At 39.5% G+C, this 17,749-nt stretch overlaps 1 protein-coding gene across 1 annotated transcript in view; it reads right to left on the bottom strand.

Moving 5' to 3' along the window:
* Positions 1-17,749, bottom strand: part of LOC148955377 (neuropeptides capa receptor-like) — a 195,910-nt gene that overhangs the window by 51,209 nt on the left and 126,952 nt on the right. Inside the window, exon 3 of the mRNA XM_089107229.1 lies at positions 15,953-16,043. Coding sequence (XP_088963355.1) covers positions 15,953-16,043 — 91 coding nt within the window. The remainder of the gene's footprint in view (positions 1-15,952; positions 16,044-17,749) is intronic.

The raw sequence follows: 17,749 nt of genomic DNA, 5'->3' as shown, positions 1-17,749 counted from the left end.
TCTACCAAGCGTGAAACTACCACAAATCAGAATCGATTAATAAATGAAACCCAAAACGAACAGAAATTACAATAAATAACCGGGTAAAACTCAAAACGAGCAGAAATTAACATAAATTGGGCGCAAAACCCCTATGCCTTCCCAAGGCCAGAACAAAATTTGCGCTTTACTGAAGAAATATAAATGTTTTTACTTTTATAACTTTAATAAATAAAATAATATTAACATTTTGATTACTAAATATCAGTATATGTATATTAAACTGACAATGCACATTCATTTGTATTTTGTCAGTAAAGTGCAAATTATGTTCTGGCCTTGGGAAGGCATAGGGGTTTTGCGCCCAACTTTGTTAATTTCTGCTCGTTTTGAGTTTGACTCGGTTAATTATTGTAATTTCTGTTCGTTTTGGGTTTCATTTATTTATCGTCCTTTCGATTTCCAATCAAATGAGCACTTGTGGAAACGACAACGCTTTCTATAAACACCTTATATGCCCCCAGGGCATAAATTACAACCCTTATCCTAAGGTCATTCTCAAAGACCTAATTTCCAGAACTTTCTGCTACGTTTTCCTTGGGGCTCTCGGGGGTTTGTAATCCTTAAAAACATAATTTCAAGAACTTTCAACTATGTTGAACAAAATGGCTATCTCTAAACTTTGATTGAATGTTTTTGGGAAAACTGTGGGTGTAAGAGGGGTGGTTAATTACTCTCCACTCACTTTCGACTATTAAAAAGGGCTTTTTCAATTTCTAATCAAATGAGCCCTTTTTGAAATTTCTATAACAACTTTCGATATAAACTTTAGTGCCCCCAGGGCATAACTTACAACCCTTGCACTGAGGGCTCTGACGGGGTTATCATCCTAAAAGACCAAATTTCCAGAACTTTCAACTACGTTGAACAATATGGACATCTCAAAATTTTGATTGGATGTGTTTGGGAAAATGGTGGGCGTGATAGGGGTGCTAGTCGCTATCCTATCACTTTCAACTATTAAAAAGGCACCAGCCCTTTCAATTTCCAAATGAATGAGCCCTTTTGAAGTTTCTACGACAACGATTTCAATAAAAACTTTATATGCCCCCAGGGCATAACTTACGAACCGTGCCCTGAGGGCTGTGGGGGGAGGGGTTGCCAACCTTAAAGACCTAATTTCCAAAACTTTCAACTACGTGTAATAAATGGTTATCTAAAAATTTTGATTGGATGTGTTTGGGGAAAAGATGGGCGTGAGAGGGGGGTAGTTGCCCTCAAATCACTTTTGACTATTAAAAAGGTGACTAGCCATTGGAATTTCAAATCGAATGAGCGCTTTTTCAAGTTTCTACGACAAAGATTTCAATAAAAACCTTATATACCCCCAGGGCATAAATTATAATCCTTGCACAGAGGGATGTGGGGGAGTGTCTGGGGAAAAGGTGGGCGTGAGAGGGGGTTTAGTTGCCCTCAAATCACTTTCGACTATTAAAAAGGGTACTAGCCCTTTGAATTTCAAATCGAATGGGCCCTTCTTCAAGTTTCTACGACAACGATTTCAATAAAACCCTTATATGCCCCCAGGGCATAACTTATAATCCTTGCCCTGAGGGTTGTGGGGGAGTGTCCTCCTCAAAAATATGTTTTCTATCTGGAAATAAACAACGCTGAACAAAATGGCTATCTCAAATTTTTATTGGATGTGTTTGGGGGAATGATGGGCGGGGGGGGTGGGGGGCTAGTGGCCCACCAATCACTTTTTTTTATTAAAAAGGGCACTAGCCCTTTTAATTTCCAATCGAATGAGCCTGTTTTGAAGTTTCTACGACAACACCTTCAATAAAAACCTTATATGCCCCCAGGGCATAACTTAAAACCCTTGCCTTAAACTTAAAACTTGAATTTCCAATCGAATGGGCTTTTATTGAAGTTTCTACGACAACGCCTTCTATAAAAACCTTATATTCCCCCAGGGCATAACTTAAAACCCTTGCCCTGAGGGTTGTAGGGGAGTGTCCACCTCAAAAACATATTTTCTATCTGGAAATGAACTACGCTGAGCAAAATGGCTGTCTCAACATTTTGATTGGATGTGTTTGGGGGAATGATGGGCCTGGGGGGGGGGGCTAGCGGCCCACCAAATAGTTTAGACTATTAAAAAGGGCAAAAGCCACTCCAATTTCCAATCGAATGAGCCATTTTCGAAGTTTCTACCACAACTCCTTCGATATGAAGTGCCCGAGTGCCCTGGTATGGAGAAAAAAAAACACATTGTGCCCAAACAGCTCTTTACTTAGGTAGCACTAGTGCGCTGCCTATGATTGATTGGATCTGTCGGGAGAAAAGAGCAGTGTGAGAGGGTGTTTGGTTGCTTTCAAATCCCTTTCGACTATTAAAAAGTGCACTAGCCCTTTGAGTTTCCAATCGAATGACCCTGTTTTGAAGTTTCTACAACAACGCCTTCTATAAAAACCTTATATGCCCCCAGGGCATAACTTAAAACCCTTACCCTGAGGGTTGTGGGGGAGTGTCCTCCTCAAAAACATATTTTCTATCTGGAAATCAACTACGCTGAACAAAATGGCTATCTAAAGTATTGATTGGATGTGTTTGGAGAAAAGATGGGCGTGAGAGCGGGGTTAGTTGCCCTCAATTCAATTTCAACTATTAATAAGGGCACTAGCCCTTTGAATTTCCAATCGAATGAGCCCTTTTTCAAGTTTCTAAGACAAAGATTTCAATAAAAACCTCATATATCCCGAGGGCATAACTTATAACCCTTGCCCTGAAGACTCTGGGGGGAGTGTCCTAATCAAAGGTGTAATTTCCTGAACTTTGAACTGCGTGGAACGAAAAGGCTATCTCAAAATCTTTATTGGATATGTTTGGGGAAATGGTGAGCGTTGAAGGGATGTTAGTTGCTTTCGAATCACTTTCGACTATTAAAAAGGGCGCTAGTCATTTCAATTTCCAATCGAATGAGCCCTTTTTGAAGTTTCTACGACAACGCGTTATATAAAAACCTTATATGCCCCCTGGGCATAATTTACAACCCTTTCATTGAGGGCTATGGGGGGGGGGGTTGTCATCCTCAAATACCTAATTTCCAGAGCTTAAAAATACGTTGAATAAAATGGCTATCTCGAAGTTTTGACTAGATGTGTTTGGGGGAAAGGTGGGCGTGAGAGGCGGGTTAGTTGCCCTGTAATAACTTTCGAGTATTTAAAAGGGCACTAGCCCTTTGAATTTCCAATCGAATGAGCCTTTTTTAAAGTTTCTACGACAACATCTCATTTTAAGCTGCCTTTGAACGCCTTCTATAAAAAACCTTATGTGCCCCCAGGGCATAACTTACAACCCTTGCCCTAAGGGGGACTGTCCTCAAAACATAATTTCTATCTGGAAATCAACTACGCTGAACAAAATAGCTATTTCAAATTTTTGATTGGATATGTTTCGGGATATGGTGGGCGTGGAAGTCAACTTCCAATCACTTTCTACTATTAAAAAGGGCACAAGCCACTCCAATTTACAATTGAATGAGCGCTTTTCAAAGTTTTAACGACAACTTCTTCGATACGAAGTGCCCTGCTCTGCCCTGCTCGTTCATTGTGCCAACATCGTTCTATATACCCCCAGGGCATAACTTAAAACCCTTGCCCTGAGGACTTTGGGGGAGTGTCCTCCTCTTTACTTAGTCCCCGTTTCTCGTCTCGTTCTCGAGTGTCCCCGTTCTTTACTTAGGCAGCGCGATCGCGCTGCCTATGATTTATGCAACAACTTTCTATATAAACCTTATATGCCCCCAGGGCATAACTTACAACCCTTGCACTAAGGGCTCTGAGGGGGTTATCATTCTAAAAGACCTAATTTCCAGAACTTTCAACTACGTTGAACTAAATAGATATCTTAAAATTTTGATTGGATGTGTTTTGGAAAATGGTGGGCGTAAGAGGGGCGTTAGTCGCTATCGAATCACTTTCAACTATTAAAAAAGGGACTAGCCCTTTCAATTTCCAATTGAATGAGCTCTTTTGAAGTTTCTACGACAGGGCTTTCAATAAAAACGTTATATGCCCCAGGGCATAAATTACAACCCTTGCACTGAAGGATCTGAGGGGGTTATCATCCTAAAAGACCTAATTTCCAGAACTTTCAACTACGTAGAACAAAATAGATATCTCAAAATTTTAATTCGATGTGTTTGGGAAAATGGTGGGCGTGAGAGGGCGTTAGTCGCTATCCAATCCCTTTCAACTATTAAAAAAGGCACTTGCCCTTTCCATTTCCAATTGAATGAGCCCTTTTGAAGTTTCTACGACAACGCTTTCAATAAAAACTTTATCTTACAACCCTTGCCCTGAGGGCTGTAGGGGGAGGGGATGTCATCCTTAAAGACCTAATTTCCAAAACTTTCAACTACGTTGAATAAAATGGCTATCTAAAAATTTTGATTGGGTGTGTTTGGGGGAAAGGGAGGCGTGAGCGGAGGGTTAGTTGCTCTCAAATCAATTTCGACTATTAAAAAGGGCACTAGCCCTTTGAATTTCAAATCGAATGAGCCCTTTTTCAAGTTTCTACGACAACGCCTACTTTAAAATTTTATATACCCCCAGGACATAACTTAGAACCCTTGCCCTGAGGGCTGTGGGGAAGTGTCCTCCTAAAAAATATATTTTCTATCTGGAAATCAACTACGCTGAACAAAATGGCTTTCTCAAATTTTTGATGGGTTGTTTTGGGGGGAGTGATGGGGGTGGGGGGTGGGGGGCTAGTTGCCCTTCAATTATTTTTGACTATTAAAAAGGGTAGTAGTTCTTCGAATGTCAAATGGAATGAGCCTCTTTTGTAGTTTCTACGACAACGCCTTCTATGAAAACCTTATATGCCCCCTGGGCAAAACTTAAAACCTTTGCCCTGAGGGCTGTGGGGGAGTGTCCTGCTCAAAAACATATTTTCTATCTGGAAATCAACTGCGCTGAACAAAATGGCTATCTCAAAATTTTGATTGGATAAGTTTGGGGGAATGATGGGCGTGGGGAGTGGGGGGGCTAGTTGCCCTTCAATCACTTTCGACTATTAAAAAGGGTAGTCTACTAGCCCTTTGAATTTCCAATCGAATGAGCCTGTTTTTAGGTTTCTATGACAACGCCTTCTATAAAACCTTATATGACCCCAGGGCATAACTTAAAACCTTGCCCTGAGGGTTGTGGGGGAGTGTCCTCCTCAAAACAAATTTTCTATCTGGAAATAAACTACGCTGAACAAAATGGCTATCTCAACATTTTGATTGGATGTGTTTGGGGAAATGATGGGCGTGAGGGGGGGGCTGAACAAAATGGCTATCTCAAAATTTTGTTTGGATGTGTTTGGAGGAATGATGGGTGTGGGGGGGGGCTAGTTGCCCTCCAAGCAGTTTCGACTATTGAAAAGGGCACTAGCCCTTTGAATATCCATATTGAATGAGCTTTTTTTGAAGTTTCTACGACAACGCCTTTATTAAAAACCTTATATGCCCCCAGGGCATAACTTAAAACTATTACCCTGAGGGCTCTGGGGGAGTGTCCTCCTCAAAAACTTATTTTCTATTTGGAAATCAACTACGCTGAACAAAATGGCTATCTCAAAATTTTGATTGGATGGCTTTGGGGAAATGATGGGTGTTGGGGGGGGGGGCTAGTTGCCCTCCAATCACTTTTGACTATTAAAAAGGGCACTATCCCTTTGAATTTCCAATCGAATGAGCCTGTTTTTAAGTTTTTACGACAACACCTTCAATAAAAACCTTATATACCCCCAGGGCATAACTTAAAACCTTGCCCTGAGGGTTGTTGGGGAGTGTCTTCCTCAAAACATATTTTCTATCTGGAAATAAACTACGCTGAACAAAATGGCTATCTCAAAATTTTTATTGGATGTGTTTGGGGGAATGATGGGCGTGAGGGGGGGGTTAGTTGCCCTCCAATCACTTTCGACTATTAAAAATAGCAATAGCCACTCCAATTTACAATCGAATGAGCCCTTTTCGAAGTTTCTAAGACAACTCCTTCGGTACGAAGTGCCCGGGTATGGAGAAAAAAAAACACATTGTGTCCAAATCGTTCTTTCAATAAAAACCTTATATGCCCCCAGGGCTGAAGTTATAATCCTTGCCCTGAGGGTTGTGGGGGAGTGTCCGCCTCAAAAATATTTTTCTATCTGTAAATCAACTCCGCTGAACAAAATGGCTATCTCAAAATTTTTATTGGATGTGTGAGGGAATGATGGGTGTGGGGGGGGGGGCTAGTTGCCCTCCAATCACTTTCGAATATTAAAAAGGGCACTAGTCCTTTGAATTTCCAATCGAATGAGCTTTTTTTGAAGCTTTTACGACAACGCCTTCTTAAAAAACCTTATATGCCCCCAGGGCATAACTTAAAACCCTTGCCATGAGGGCTGTGGGGGAGAGTCCTCCTCAAAAACATATTTTCTATCTGGAAATCAACGCTGAACAAAATAGTTATCTCAAAATTTTGATTGGATGTGTTTGGGGTAATGATAGGCGTGGGGGATGGGGGGGCTAGTTGCCCTCCAATCACTTTCGATTATTAAAAAGGCTACTAGCTCTTTGAATTTCTAATCGAATGAGCATTTTGTGAAGTTTCTACGACAACACCTTCTATAAAAACCTTATATGCCCCCAGGGCATAACTTATAAACCTTGCCCTGAGGGTTGTGGGGGAGTGTCCTCCTCAAAAATATGTTTTCTATCTGGATATCAACTACCCTGCACAAAATAGCTATCTCAAAATTTTATTGGATGTGTTTGGGGAAACGCTGGGGGTGGGGGGGTAGTTGCCCTCCAAGCACTTTCGACTATTGAAAAGGGCACTATCCCTTTGAATATCCAATCGAATGAGCTTTTTTTGAAGTTTCTACGACAACACCTTTATTAAAAACCTTACATGCCCCCAGGGCATAACTTAAAACCCTTGCCCTGAGAGCTGTGGGGGAGTGTCCTCCTCAAAAACTTATTTTCTATTTGGAAATCAACTACGCTGAACAAAATGGCTATCTCAAAATTTTGATTGGATGGCTTTGGGGAAATGATGGGTGTTGGGGGGGGGGGCTAGGGCCCCACCAATCACTTTTGACTATTAAAAAGGGCACTATCCCTTTGAATTTCCAATCGAATGAGCCTGTTTTTAAGTTTTTACGACAACACCTTCAATAAAAACCTTATATACCCCCAGGGCATAACTTTGCCCTGAGGGTTGTTGGGGAGTGTCCTCCTCAAAACATATTTTCTATCTGGAAATAAACTACGCTGAACAAAATGGCTATCTCAAAATTTTGATTGGGTGTGTTTGGGGGAATGATGGGCTTGAGGGGGGGGGCTAGGTACCCTCCAATCACTTTCGACTATTAAAAAGGATACTAGCCACTCTAATTTCCAATCGGATGAGCCCTTTTCGAAGTTTCTACGATAACTCCTTCGATGCGAAGTGCCCGGGTATGGAGAAAAAAAACAAAAAAAACACATTGTGTCCACATCGTTTTTTCAATAAAAACCTTATATGCCCCCAGGGTTGAAGGTATAATCCTTGCCCTGAGGGTTGTGGGGGAGTGTCCGCCTCAAAAATATGTTTCTATCTGAAAATCAACTCCGCTGAACAAAATGGCTATCTCAAAATTTTTATTGGATGTGTTTGGGGGAAATATTGGGTGGGGGGGAGGGGGGCTGGTTTCCCTCCAATCACTTTCGACTATTAAAAAGGGCACTAGTCCTTTGAATTTCCAATCGAATGAGCTTTTTTGAAGTTTCTACGACAACGCCTTCTTTAAAAACCTTATATGACCCCAGGGCATAACTTAAAACCCTTGCCCTGAGGGCTGTGGGAGAGATTCCTCCTCAAAAACATATTTTCTATCTGGAAATCAACTACGCTGAACAAAATGGCTATCTCAAAATTTTGATTGGATGTGTTTGGGGGAAGGATGGGCCTGGGGGGGGGGGGGCTAGTTGCCCTCTAATCACTTTCGACTATTAAAAAGGCCACTAGCTCTTTGAATTTCCAATCGAATGAGCATTTTGTGAAGTTTTTACGACAACGCCTTCTTTAAAAACCTTATATGCCCCCAGGGCATCACTTAAAACCCTTGCTCTGAGGGTTGTGTGGGAGTGTCCTCCTCAAAAACATATTTTCTATCTGGAAATCAACTACGCTGAACAAAATGGCTATCTCAAAATTTTGATTGGATGTGATTGGTGGAATGATGGACTTGGGGGGATTAGTTGCACTCCAATCGCTTTCGACTATTAAAAAGGGCAGTAGCCCTCTAATTTTCCAATTGGATGGACCCTTTTTGAAGTTTCTATGACCGCTCCTTCTATAAATACCTTTTATGTCCCCAAGGCATAACTTAAAATCATTGCCCTGAGGGTTGTGGGGAGTATCCTTCTCAAAAACATATTTTCTATCTAGAAATCAACTACGCTGAACGAGATGGCTATCTCAAAAGATGTGTTTGGGGGAATGATGGGCGTGGGGGTGGGGGGCTATTTACCCTACAATCACTTTCGACTATTAAAAAGGGTACTAGCCCTTTGAATTTCCAATCGAATAAGTCTGTTTTGAGGTTTCTACGACAACGCCTTCTATAAAAACCTTATATGACCCCAGGGCATAACTTAAAACTCTTGCCCAGAGGGCTGTGGGGGAGTGTCCTCCTCAAAACAAATTTTCTATCTGAAAATAAACTACGCTGAACAAAATGGCTATCTCAAAATTTTGATTGCATGTGTTTGGGGAAATGATGGGCGTGAGGGGGGGGGGTAGTTGCCCTCCAATCACTTTCTACTATTAAAAAGGGTACTAGCCACTCTAATTTCCCATCGAATGAGCCCTTTTCGAAGTTTCTACGATAACTCCTTCGATACGAAGTGCCCGGGTATAGAGAAAAAAAAAATTGTGCCCACATCATTCTTTCAATAAAAACCTTATATGCCCCCAGGACATAACTTATAATCCTTGCCCTGAGGGATGTGGGGGAGTGTCCTCCTCAAAAATATGTTTTCTATTTGGATATCAACTACGCTGAACAAAATGGCTATCTCAAAATTTGTGTCGGATGTGTTTTGGGGAATGATGGGTGTGGGGGGGCTAGTTGCCCTCCAAGCACTTTTGACTATAAAAGGGCACTAGCCCTTTGAATATCCATATCGAATGAGCTTTTTTTGAAGTTTCTACGACAACGCCTTTATTAAAAACATTATTGGCCCACTGGGCATAACTTAAAATCCTTGCCCTGAGGGCTGTGGGGGAGTGTCCTCCTCAAAAACATATTTGCTATCTGGAAATCAACTACGCTGAACAAAATGGCTATCTCAAAATTTTCATTGGATGGGTTTGGGGAAATGATGGGTGTTGGGGGGGGGGGGGGGGGGCGAGTTGCCCGCCAATCTGTTTTAAAAATTAAAAAGGGCACTAGCCCTTTGAATTTCCAATCGAATGAGCCTGTTTTGAAGTTTCTACGACAACACCTTCAATAAAAACCTTACATACCCCCAGGGCATAAATTAAAACCTTGCCCTGAGGGTTGTTGGGGAGTGTCCTCCTCAAAACATATTTTCTATCTGGAAATAAACTACGCTGAACAAAATGGCTATCTCAAAATTTTAATTGGATGTGTTTGGGGAATGCTGGGCGTCAGGGGGGGCTAGTTGCCCTCCAATCACTTTCGATTATTAAAAAGGGCACTAGCCACTCAAAATTTCCAATTGAATGAGCCCTTTTCGAAGTTTCTACGACAACTCCTTTGATACGAAGTGCCCGGGTATGGAGAAAAAAAAAACAAAAAAAAACACATTGTGTCCACATCGTTCTTTCAATAAAAACCTTATATGCCCCCAGGGTTGAAGGTATAATCCTTGCCCTGAGGGTTGTGGGGGAGTGTCCGCCTCAAAAATATGTTTCTATCTGTAAATCAACTACACTGAACAAAATGGCTATCTCAACATTTTGATGGGATGTGTTTGGGGGACTGAGGGGTGTGGGGGGGGGTAGAGTGTCCCTCCAATCACTTGAGAACATTATATAGCGCACTATTCCTTTCAATTTACAATCAAATGAGCTTTTTTTGTAGTTTTTACGACAACGCCTTCTTAAAAAATCTTATATGCCCCCAGGGCATAACTAAAAACCCTTGCCCTGAGGGCTGTGGGGGAGATTCCTCCTCAAAAACATATTTTCTATCTGGAAATCAACTACGTTGAACAAAATGGCTATCTCAAAATTTTGATGGGATGTGTTTGGGGAAATGATGGGTGTGGGGGGGGGGGCTCCAATCACTTTCGACTATTAAAAAGGGCACTAGATCTTTGAATTTCCAATCGAATGAGCATTTTGTGAAGTTCCTACGACAACGCCTTCTATAAAAACCTTATATGCCCCCAGGGCATCACTTAAAACCCTTGCTCTGAGGGTTGTGTGGGAGTGTCCTCCTCAAAAACATATTTTCTATCTGGAAATCAACTATGCTGGACAAAATGGCTATTTAAAAATTTTGATTGGATATATTGGGGGGAATGAGGGGCGTGGTGTGGGGGGCTAGTTGCCCTCCGATCACTTTCGACTATTAAAAAGGGTACTAGCCCTTTGAATTTTCAATCGAATGAGCCTCTTTTGAGGTTTCTACGACAACGCCTTCTGTAAAACCTTATATGACCCCAGGGCATAACTTAAAACCTTGCCCTGAGGGTTGTGGGGGAGTGTCCTCCTCAAAACAAATTTTCTATCCGGAAATAAACTACGCTGAACAAAATGGCTATCTCAAAATTTTGATTGGATGTGTTTGGGGAAATCATGAGCGTGAGGGGGGGGGGGGCTAGTTGCCCTCCAATCACTTTCGACTATTAAAAAGGGTACTAGCCACTCTAATTTCCGATCGAATGAGCCCTTTTCGAAGTTTCTACGATAACTCCTTCGATACGAAGTGCCCGGGTATGGAGAAAAAAAAAGAAAAAAACACATTGTGCCCACATCATTCTTTCAATAAAAATCTTATATGCCCCCAGGGCATAACTTATAATCCATGCCCTGAGGGTTGTGGGGGAGTGTCCTCCTCAAAAATATGTTTTCTGGATGGAGATCAACTGCGCTGAACAAAATAGCTATCTCACAATTTTTATTGGATGTTTGGGGGAAGTATGGGTGTTGGGGGGGGGGCTAGTTTGAAAATAAAACACAAATGGCTATCTAAAAATTTTGATTGGATGGCTTTAGGGAAATGATGGGTGTTGGGAGGAGGGGCTAGTTGCCCTCCAATCACTTTTGACTATTAAAAAGGGCACTATCCCTTTGAATTTCCAATCGAATGAGCCTGTTTTTAAGTTTTTACGACAACACCTTCAATAAAAACCTTATATACCCCCAGGGCATAACTTAAAACCTTGCCCTGAGGGTTGTGGGGGAGTGTCTTCCTCAAAAACATATTTTCTATCTGGAAATCAACTACGTTGAACAAAATGGTAATCTCAGAATTTTTATTGGCTGTATTTGGGAAAATGATGTGCGTGAGGGGGGGGGGGCTATTTACCCCCCAATGACTTCTAAATATCAAAAAAAGCACTAGCAACTCTAATTTCCAATTGAATGAGCCCTTTTCGAAGTTTCTACGATAACTACTTCGTTACGAAGTGCCCGGGTATGGAGAAAAAAAAACAAAAAAAACACATTGTGTCCACATCGTTCTTTTAATAAAAAACCTTATATGCCCCCAGGGCTGAAGTTATAATCCTTGCCCTGAGGGTTGTGGGGGAGTGTCCGCCTCAAAAATATGTTTCTATCTGTAAATCACCTCCGCTGAACAAAATGGCTATCTCAAAATTTTTATTGGATGTGTTTGGGGGAATGATGGGTGTGGGGGGGCTAGTTGCCCTCCAATCACTTTCGACTATTGAAAAGGGCACTAGCCCTTTGAATTTCCAATCGAATGAGCTTTTTTTTGAAGCTTCTACGACAACGCCTTTATTAAAAACCTTATATGTCCCCAGGGCATAACTTAAAACCCTCGCCATGAGGGCTGATATATGTTTTCTATTATATGTTTTCTATTTGGATATCAACTACGCTGAACAAAATGGCTATCTCAAAATTTGTGTTGGATATGTTTGGGGGAATGATGGGTGTGGGCGGGGGGGCTAGTTGCCCTCCAAGCACTTTCGACTATTGAAAAGGGCACTAGCCCTTTGAATATCTAATCGAATGAGCTTTTTTTGAAGTTTCTACGACAACGCCTTTATTAAAAACCTTATATGCCCCCAGGGCATAACTTAAAACCCTTGTCATGAGGGCTGTCGGGGAGTTTCCTCCTCAAAAGCGTATTTTCTATCTGAAAATCAACTACGCTGAACAAAATGATAATCTCCAAATTTTTATTGTGTGTCTTAGGGGAAATGATGGGTGTTGGGGGGGGGCTAGTTGCCCTCCAATCACTTTTGACCATTAAAAAGGGCACTAGCCCTTTGAATTTTTAATCGAATGAGCCTGTTTTGAAGTTTCTACGACAACACCTTCAATAAAAACCTTACATACCCCCAGGGCATAACTTAAAACCTTGCCCTGAGGGTTGTTGGGGAGTGTCCTCCTCAAAACATATTTTCTATCCGGAAATAAAATACGCTGAACAAAATAGCTATCTCAAAATTTTAATTGGATGTGCTTGGGGGAATGATGGGCGTCAGGGGGGGTTAGTTGCCCTCCAATCACTTTCGACTATTAAAAAGGGCACTAGCCACTCAAAATTTCCAATCGAATGAGCCCTTTTCGAAGTTTCTACGACAACTCCTTCGGTACGAAGTGCCCGGATATGGAGAAAAAACAAAAAAAAACACATTGTGTCCACATCGTTCTTTCAATAAAAACCTCATATGCCCCCAGGGCTGAAGTTATAATCCTTGCCCTAAGGGTTGTGGGGGAGTGTCCGCCTCAAAAATATGTTTCTATCTGTAAATCAACTCCACTGAACAAAATGGCTATCTCAAAATTTTTATTGGATGTGTTTGAGGGAATGATGGGTGTGGGGGGGGGGCTAGTTGCCCTCCAATCACTTTCTAACACTATATAGGGCACTATTCCTTTGAATTTACAAACAAGTGAGCCTTTTTTGAAGCTTTTACGACAACGCCTTCTTCAAAAAATCTCATATGCCGCCAGGGCATAACTAAAAACCCTTGCCCTGAGGGATCTGGGGGAGATTCCTCCTCAAAAACATATTTTCTATCTGGAAATCAACTACGTTGAACAAAATGGCTATCTCAAAATTTTGATTGGATGTGTTTGGGGAAATGATGGGCTGGGGAGGGGGCTAGTTACACTCCAATCACTTTCGACTATTAAAAAGGGCACTAGATCTTTGAATTTCCAATCGAATGAGCATTTTGTGAAGTTCCTACGACAACGCTTTCTATAAAAACCTTATATGCCCCCAGGGCATAACTTAAAACCCTTGCTCTGAGGGTTGTGTGGGAGTGTCCTCCTCAAAAACATATTTTCTATCTGGAAATCAACTACGCTGAACAAAATGGCTATCTCAACTAGCCCTTTGAATTTCCACCGAATGAGCCTCTTTTGAAGTTTTTACGACAACACTTTCTTTAAAAACCTTATATGCCCCCAGGGCAAAACGTAAAACCCTTGCCCTGAGGGTTGTGGGGGAGTTTCCTCCTCAAAAACATATTTTCTATCTGGAAAATAACAACGCTGAACAAAATGGCTATCTCAAAATTTTGATTGGATGTGTTTGGGGGAATGAAGGGCTTGGGGGGGATAGTTGCCCTCCAATCCCTTTCGACTAATAAAAAGGGCACTAGCCACTCCAATTTCCAATCGAATGAGCCCTTTCTGAAGTTTTTATGACAACTCCTTCGATACGAAGTGCTCGGGTATGGAGAACCAAAAAAAAAACATTGTGCCCACATCATTCTTTACTTAGGCAGCGCTCGCTCGCTGCCTATGATAGTTATCAAATAGTTCTACGATGACAATTTCTTAGACCACACTATCTTTCAAAATATTTGGTCAAAATATTTGGTTCTACGTTGTAAGTGCATAAATAAAAAAAGTCAGTGGGTTGAGGAAAATGACATTAAAAGATTCAGTTATGTAAAGCCAACCTCGTTTTGTGCCCCTTGTTTTCACTTATATTCCGAGATTCTAAAGAAAAAAATAATGTTTCTACTTTTTAGTCCATTTTGAAAACCAGTTTTTACTTTTTTCTTATAAAAATTATTTTCTGTTTTTTTAGTCTTTTGCAAACTAAAAGTCTTTAGTTTTACCTCAGATATAAGTTTGTCTTATCTAAGATTCGAACTTAAGCTACCACGGCCACAGGTAAATATTCTTACCACTGCCGCTATCAAGTGTTGCATTACAAAATGTAGAGTGGTTATTATCAATGACTTGAGTTACCCCTTTAAAGTTTGTTATTGCCTTACCAATTATAATTGGTATGCTCGTTTGCTGGTCTTAGAATTTAAATTTGAATCAAATTAACCTTCCTCTAACAGTTAATACGGTTGTTTAAAACAATTTATATTTAAAGGTTTTCCCTTCTTTACATCCTTTAAATTGAATTGAAGCGTTTACTCGAAATATACTTTGAAATTCGATTCTATCTATTTCAAAATTAATAAGCAACAGTTACCATAAATACTACTCTAGGACTATTACGAACATAGTTCCTAAATTACTTCTTTATTGTCAAATTAGAATATTTGATACCAAGTTGCCTATTGATTCCACTCTCAAATATAAATTTATATTCCACTTTTTAAAGGGCAATAGTAAGAAAATCAATGAGAGTTAAATTGACAAAAGGGAATATCTTGTGCATCATTAAACTGAAACTAAATAGGATTTAGAAACAATAGCTTAGTGTTTCTTTGATTTGTAAAACTAAATTGCCTCATTTGCCTTTTGTTCGTGCTTTATTAAAAAGCTTAAATGTCACAAACGTCTGAGAAGATAAAGATTGTCTGAAATTTAGGAGAACAAGAAAATTAGAAAAAGGAAAAGATTTAAACACAACAATATTATACATTATATATTATATAATATACTAGTTTACGTGTCATGCGTTTCTGTGATCTCAAAAGAATTGTAAATTCAAGGAAAATTGCGCCCCGGAAAATTCCAACGCAGAAAATACCTCCTGTGCTCTCCCTCCATGGAAAATTCCCCCAGAAAATTCTCCTCCGCAGAACCCCCCCCCCCCCACATATTAACAGCGATCAAGCTTTCAAATTTAAAGGCACATAAAAATTCATCTCATGGACACTTCTCACTTCTGAAAATACCTCTCCATGCAGAAAATTCCCCCCTGCGGAGAACTCCTCTACAGAAGATCGCCATGGAAGAATCCCGCGGACCCCCCCCCCTTCGGAATTCCCCCCCAAAATCCCCACCGTAGACTATTCCCCATGGAATTGTTTCCCTGTATGTAAAATAACGATAGTACTTTTACATTTAAAAGTATTTGAAAAATTAAATTGAAAACAAAATTGACGAAACTATTCAGTGTTAAGTTTAGGTAACTTATTGAAAGGAGAATTTTATAATTTTAGAAGTGTTAAAAGCCGTTGATTGAATATCCAGATAATGTGAATAGTGTGACCAGAAGAAACTGTCAATTATTTGTGTTGAGGTGTCTTTAATTTCAGTCAGCGAGAAAAGTATTAAGAGGGCCCTGGGGCGAGGGGGAATGAAAAAATACATGCCTAAAACTTTTGCAAGACTGTACTCAATAACTCATTAAAGTTTTTTGGCGATAGGATGAATATTGTATTAATGCACACAGGATACACATACGTAGATATGTATTCAATTTTGTGCATAGCCTATAAATACTGCGTTTGTTTTTTGAGTATCTTTGTCTTTGTGTTCGTTTTGGTTGTGTGTGTATCCACGTGCAATTCCAAATTGAAACTTACATTTCTGCCACCATCCCTCTTGCTTTACAAAATGTATCGCCAAGTGTCCACGGATACTGAATCCAGTAAGTGTGCAGCTCACTTGGTAATCCTGACAAAAAAATTTTTTTTTTAGCATTTGTAGATAAAAAAAAAGAAAAAATAAAAAAGAAAAAAAAATCAGAAATTCAAATGCGAAGCTAAAAGCACTAATGCAAGATTCCAGTGACTTCATATAAATATAGAAAAAAATCGTTAGTTTAAAGTCATGGTGTGTCCATTTTCGCACTCTTTTGTCTTCGGCAATAACCCCTTATCCTAAAAAAAATTAACTGCCTCTTTCTGTCTTTGGCAAATTATTTGTAAATTACAAATTCCAAATTATAGTACTAAAAAGATTTAGCACTAGTAGATAAAAAAAAAAAAAAAAAAAAAAAAAAAAAAAAATCAGAAATTCAAATGCGAAGCTAAATGCACTAATAAAGATTCCAGTGACTTCATATAAATAAAAAAATCCTTTGATTTATATCTGCTCTGGTGAAAGACATTAATGTCATAGACTGCAAAAACTCCAATGCATAATTTAAGAATTTAAATATAAGAGAGAAATTAGTTTTAATACTTCCTGGCCTCCAGAAACTCTTTAAGCATGCAAAATGCGCATGAATTAAATAAAGTAAAGATTAAATTTAATTTTTAATCCATCTGTCAAAAAGTTTTTGTTTTAATAAAGACGGGTTGATAAAAGTCATGACTTCATTCTATATATGGTACCTGAAAAACTTTCCTGAAAGGAAGGGCCAATTCATCAAAATTTTTGTAAGGAATGGGAGAGCAAAGGTTTAAAATTGTCACATTGTCCTTAAACATTACAAAACATATGATTTTCTACTCCTTTTAGTCGTCAGTGAGGGGGAGGGGGTTGAAGCTTCCTTGTCCTTTCCTAAGGATACCCTTATACATTGCACAATAAATATTCCAACTTGGACGAATATGGAAGTCACTAACTGTCGAATGTAATGAAAAAAACAAACAAAAAAAAAAACACAATGGTGTTTCTCTAATGCCTTATTTGCTTGGCTTCCTTTGTTTTTACTCTCAACGTTTTATTTACTTCAAAAGATCACTGAGTGGTAGGATAAATCTTTTGCCATTTCATCCAGTTCCTAAAAAAACAAAAAATGGGGATCAAATCAATAAGAAAGCACGATTTGGAGCTGAAAACAGAAGGTCCCTCGAGCATATTATAGCTTTTTTTCAAGTTATAAAAAAATGGAGTCGAAAGGTAAAGACTGAATTTAGAATTCAACACAATCAGGAATTATCTTATATATGATACCAAACCTAGAACAAGCAGCTTGACTGAAAAGTGAAACCAAAAAACGAACAGAAATTATAAAGAAATTAAAACAAACATGCGAAATTGAAGAAAAATTAAAAACAAACATGAATTACCACAAAAAAAGGATGGTAGAATCTTCAAGAGGCTTAGGTTTCATTTGTTCTTTGTTGAAAACTAGATAGATGACTAAAATTGGCAGTTTTGTTTTGCTAATTCTTTGTACATTTGAAGGGGATTGGTTTAAAAGGACGAAAGTACTGACCAAATTGAAATCTTTTTGAAACAGTAAAATTAAGTGAATTTTCATAGTCAAGAGAATTAACCTCAAATAAGTGTGAGCGTAATTTTACCACTCCTCAATCTTCTGAAAGTTTAGGCTGTGATTTGCACTTTACTAAAATCTAGATAAATTGTTTGAATTGAAAGCTTAATTTAACTAATTAATTTTCAATAAAATTGAAAGGAATGGATCTAGA

This window comes from Artemia sp. Qi Xiang Cuo, chromosome 2 (genome assembly GCF_049724085.1).
Source record: "Artemia sp. Qi Xiang Cuo chromosome 2, ASM4972408v1, whole genome shotgun sequence".
Lineage (NCBI taxonomy): Eukaryota > Metazoa > Arthropoda > Branchiopoda > Anostraca > Artemiidae > Artemia > Artemia sp. Qi Xiang Cuo.
This window is presented reverse-complemented; position numbering and strand designations above follow the sequence as displayed.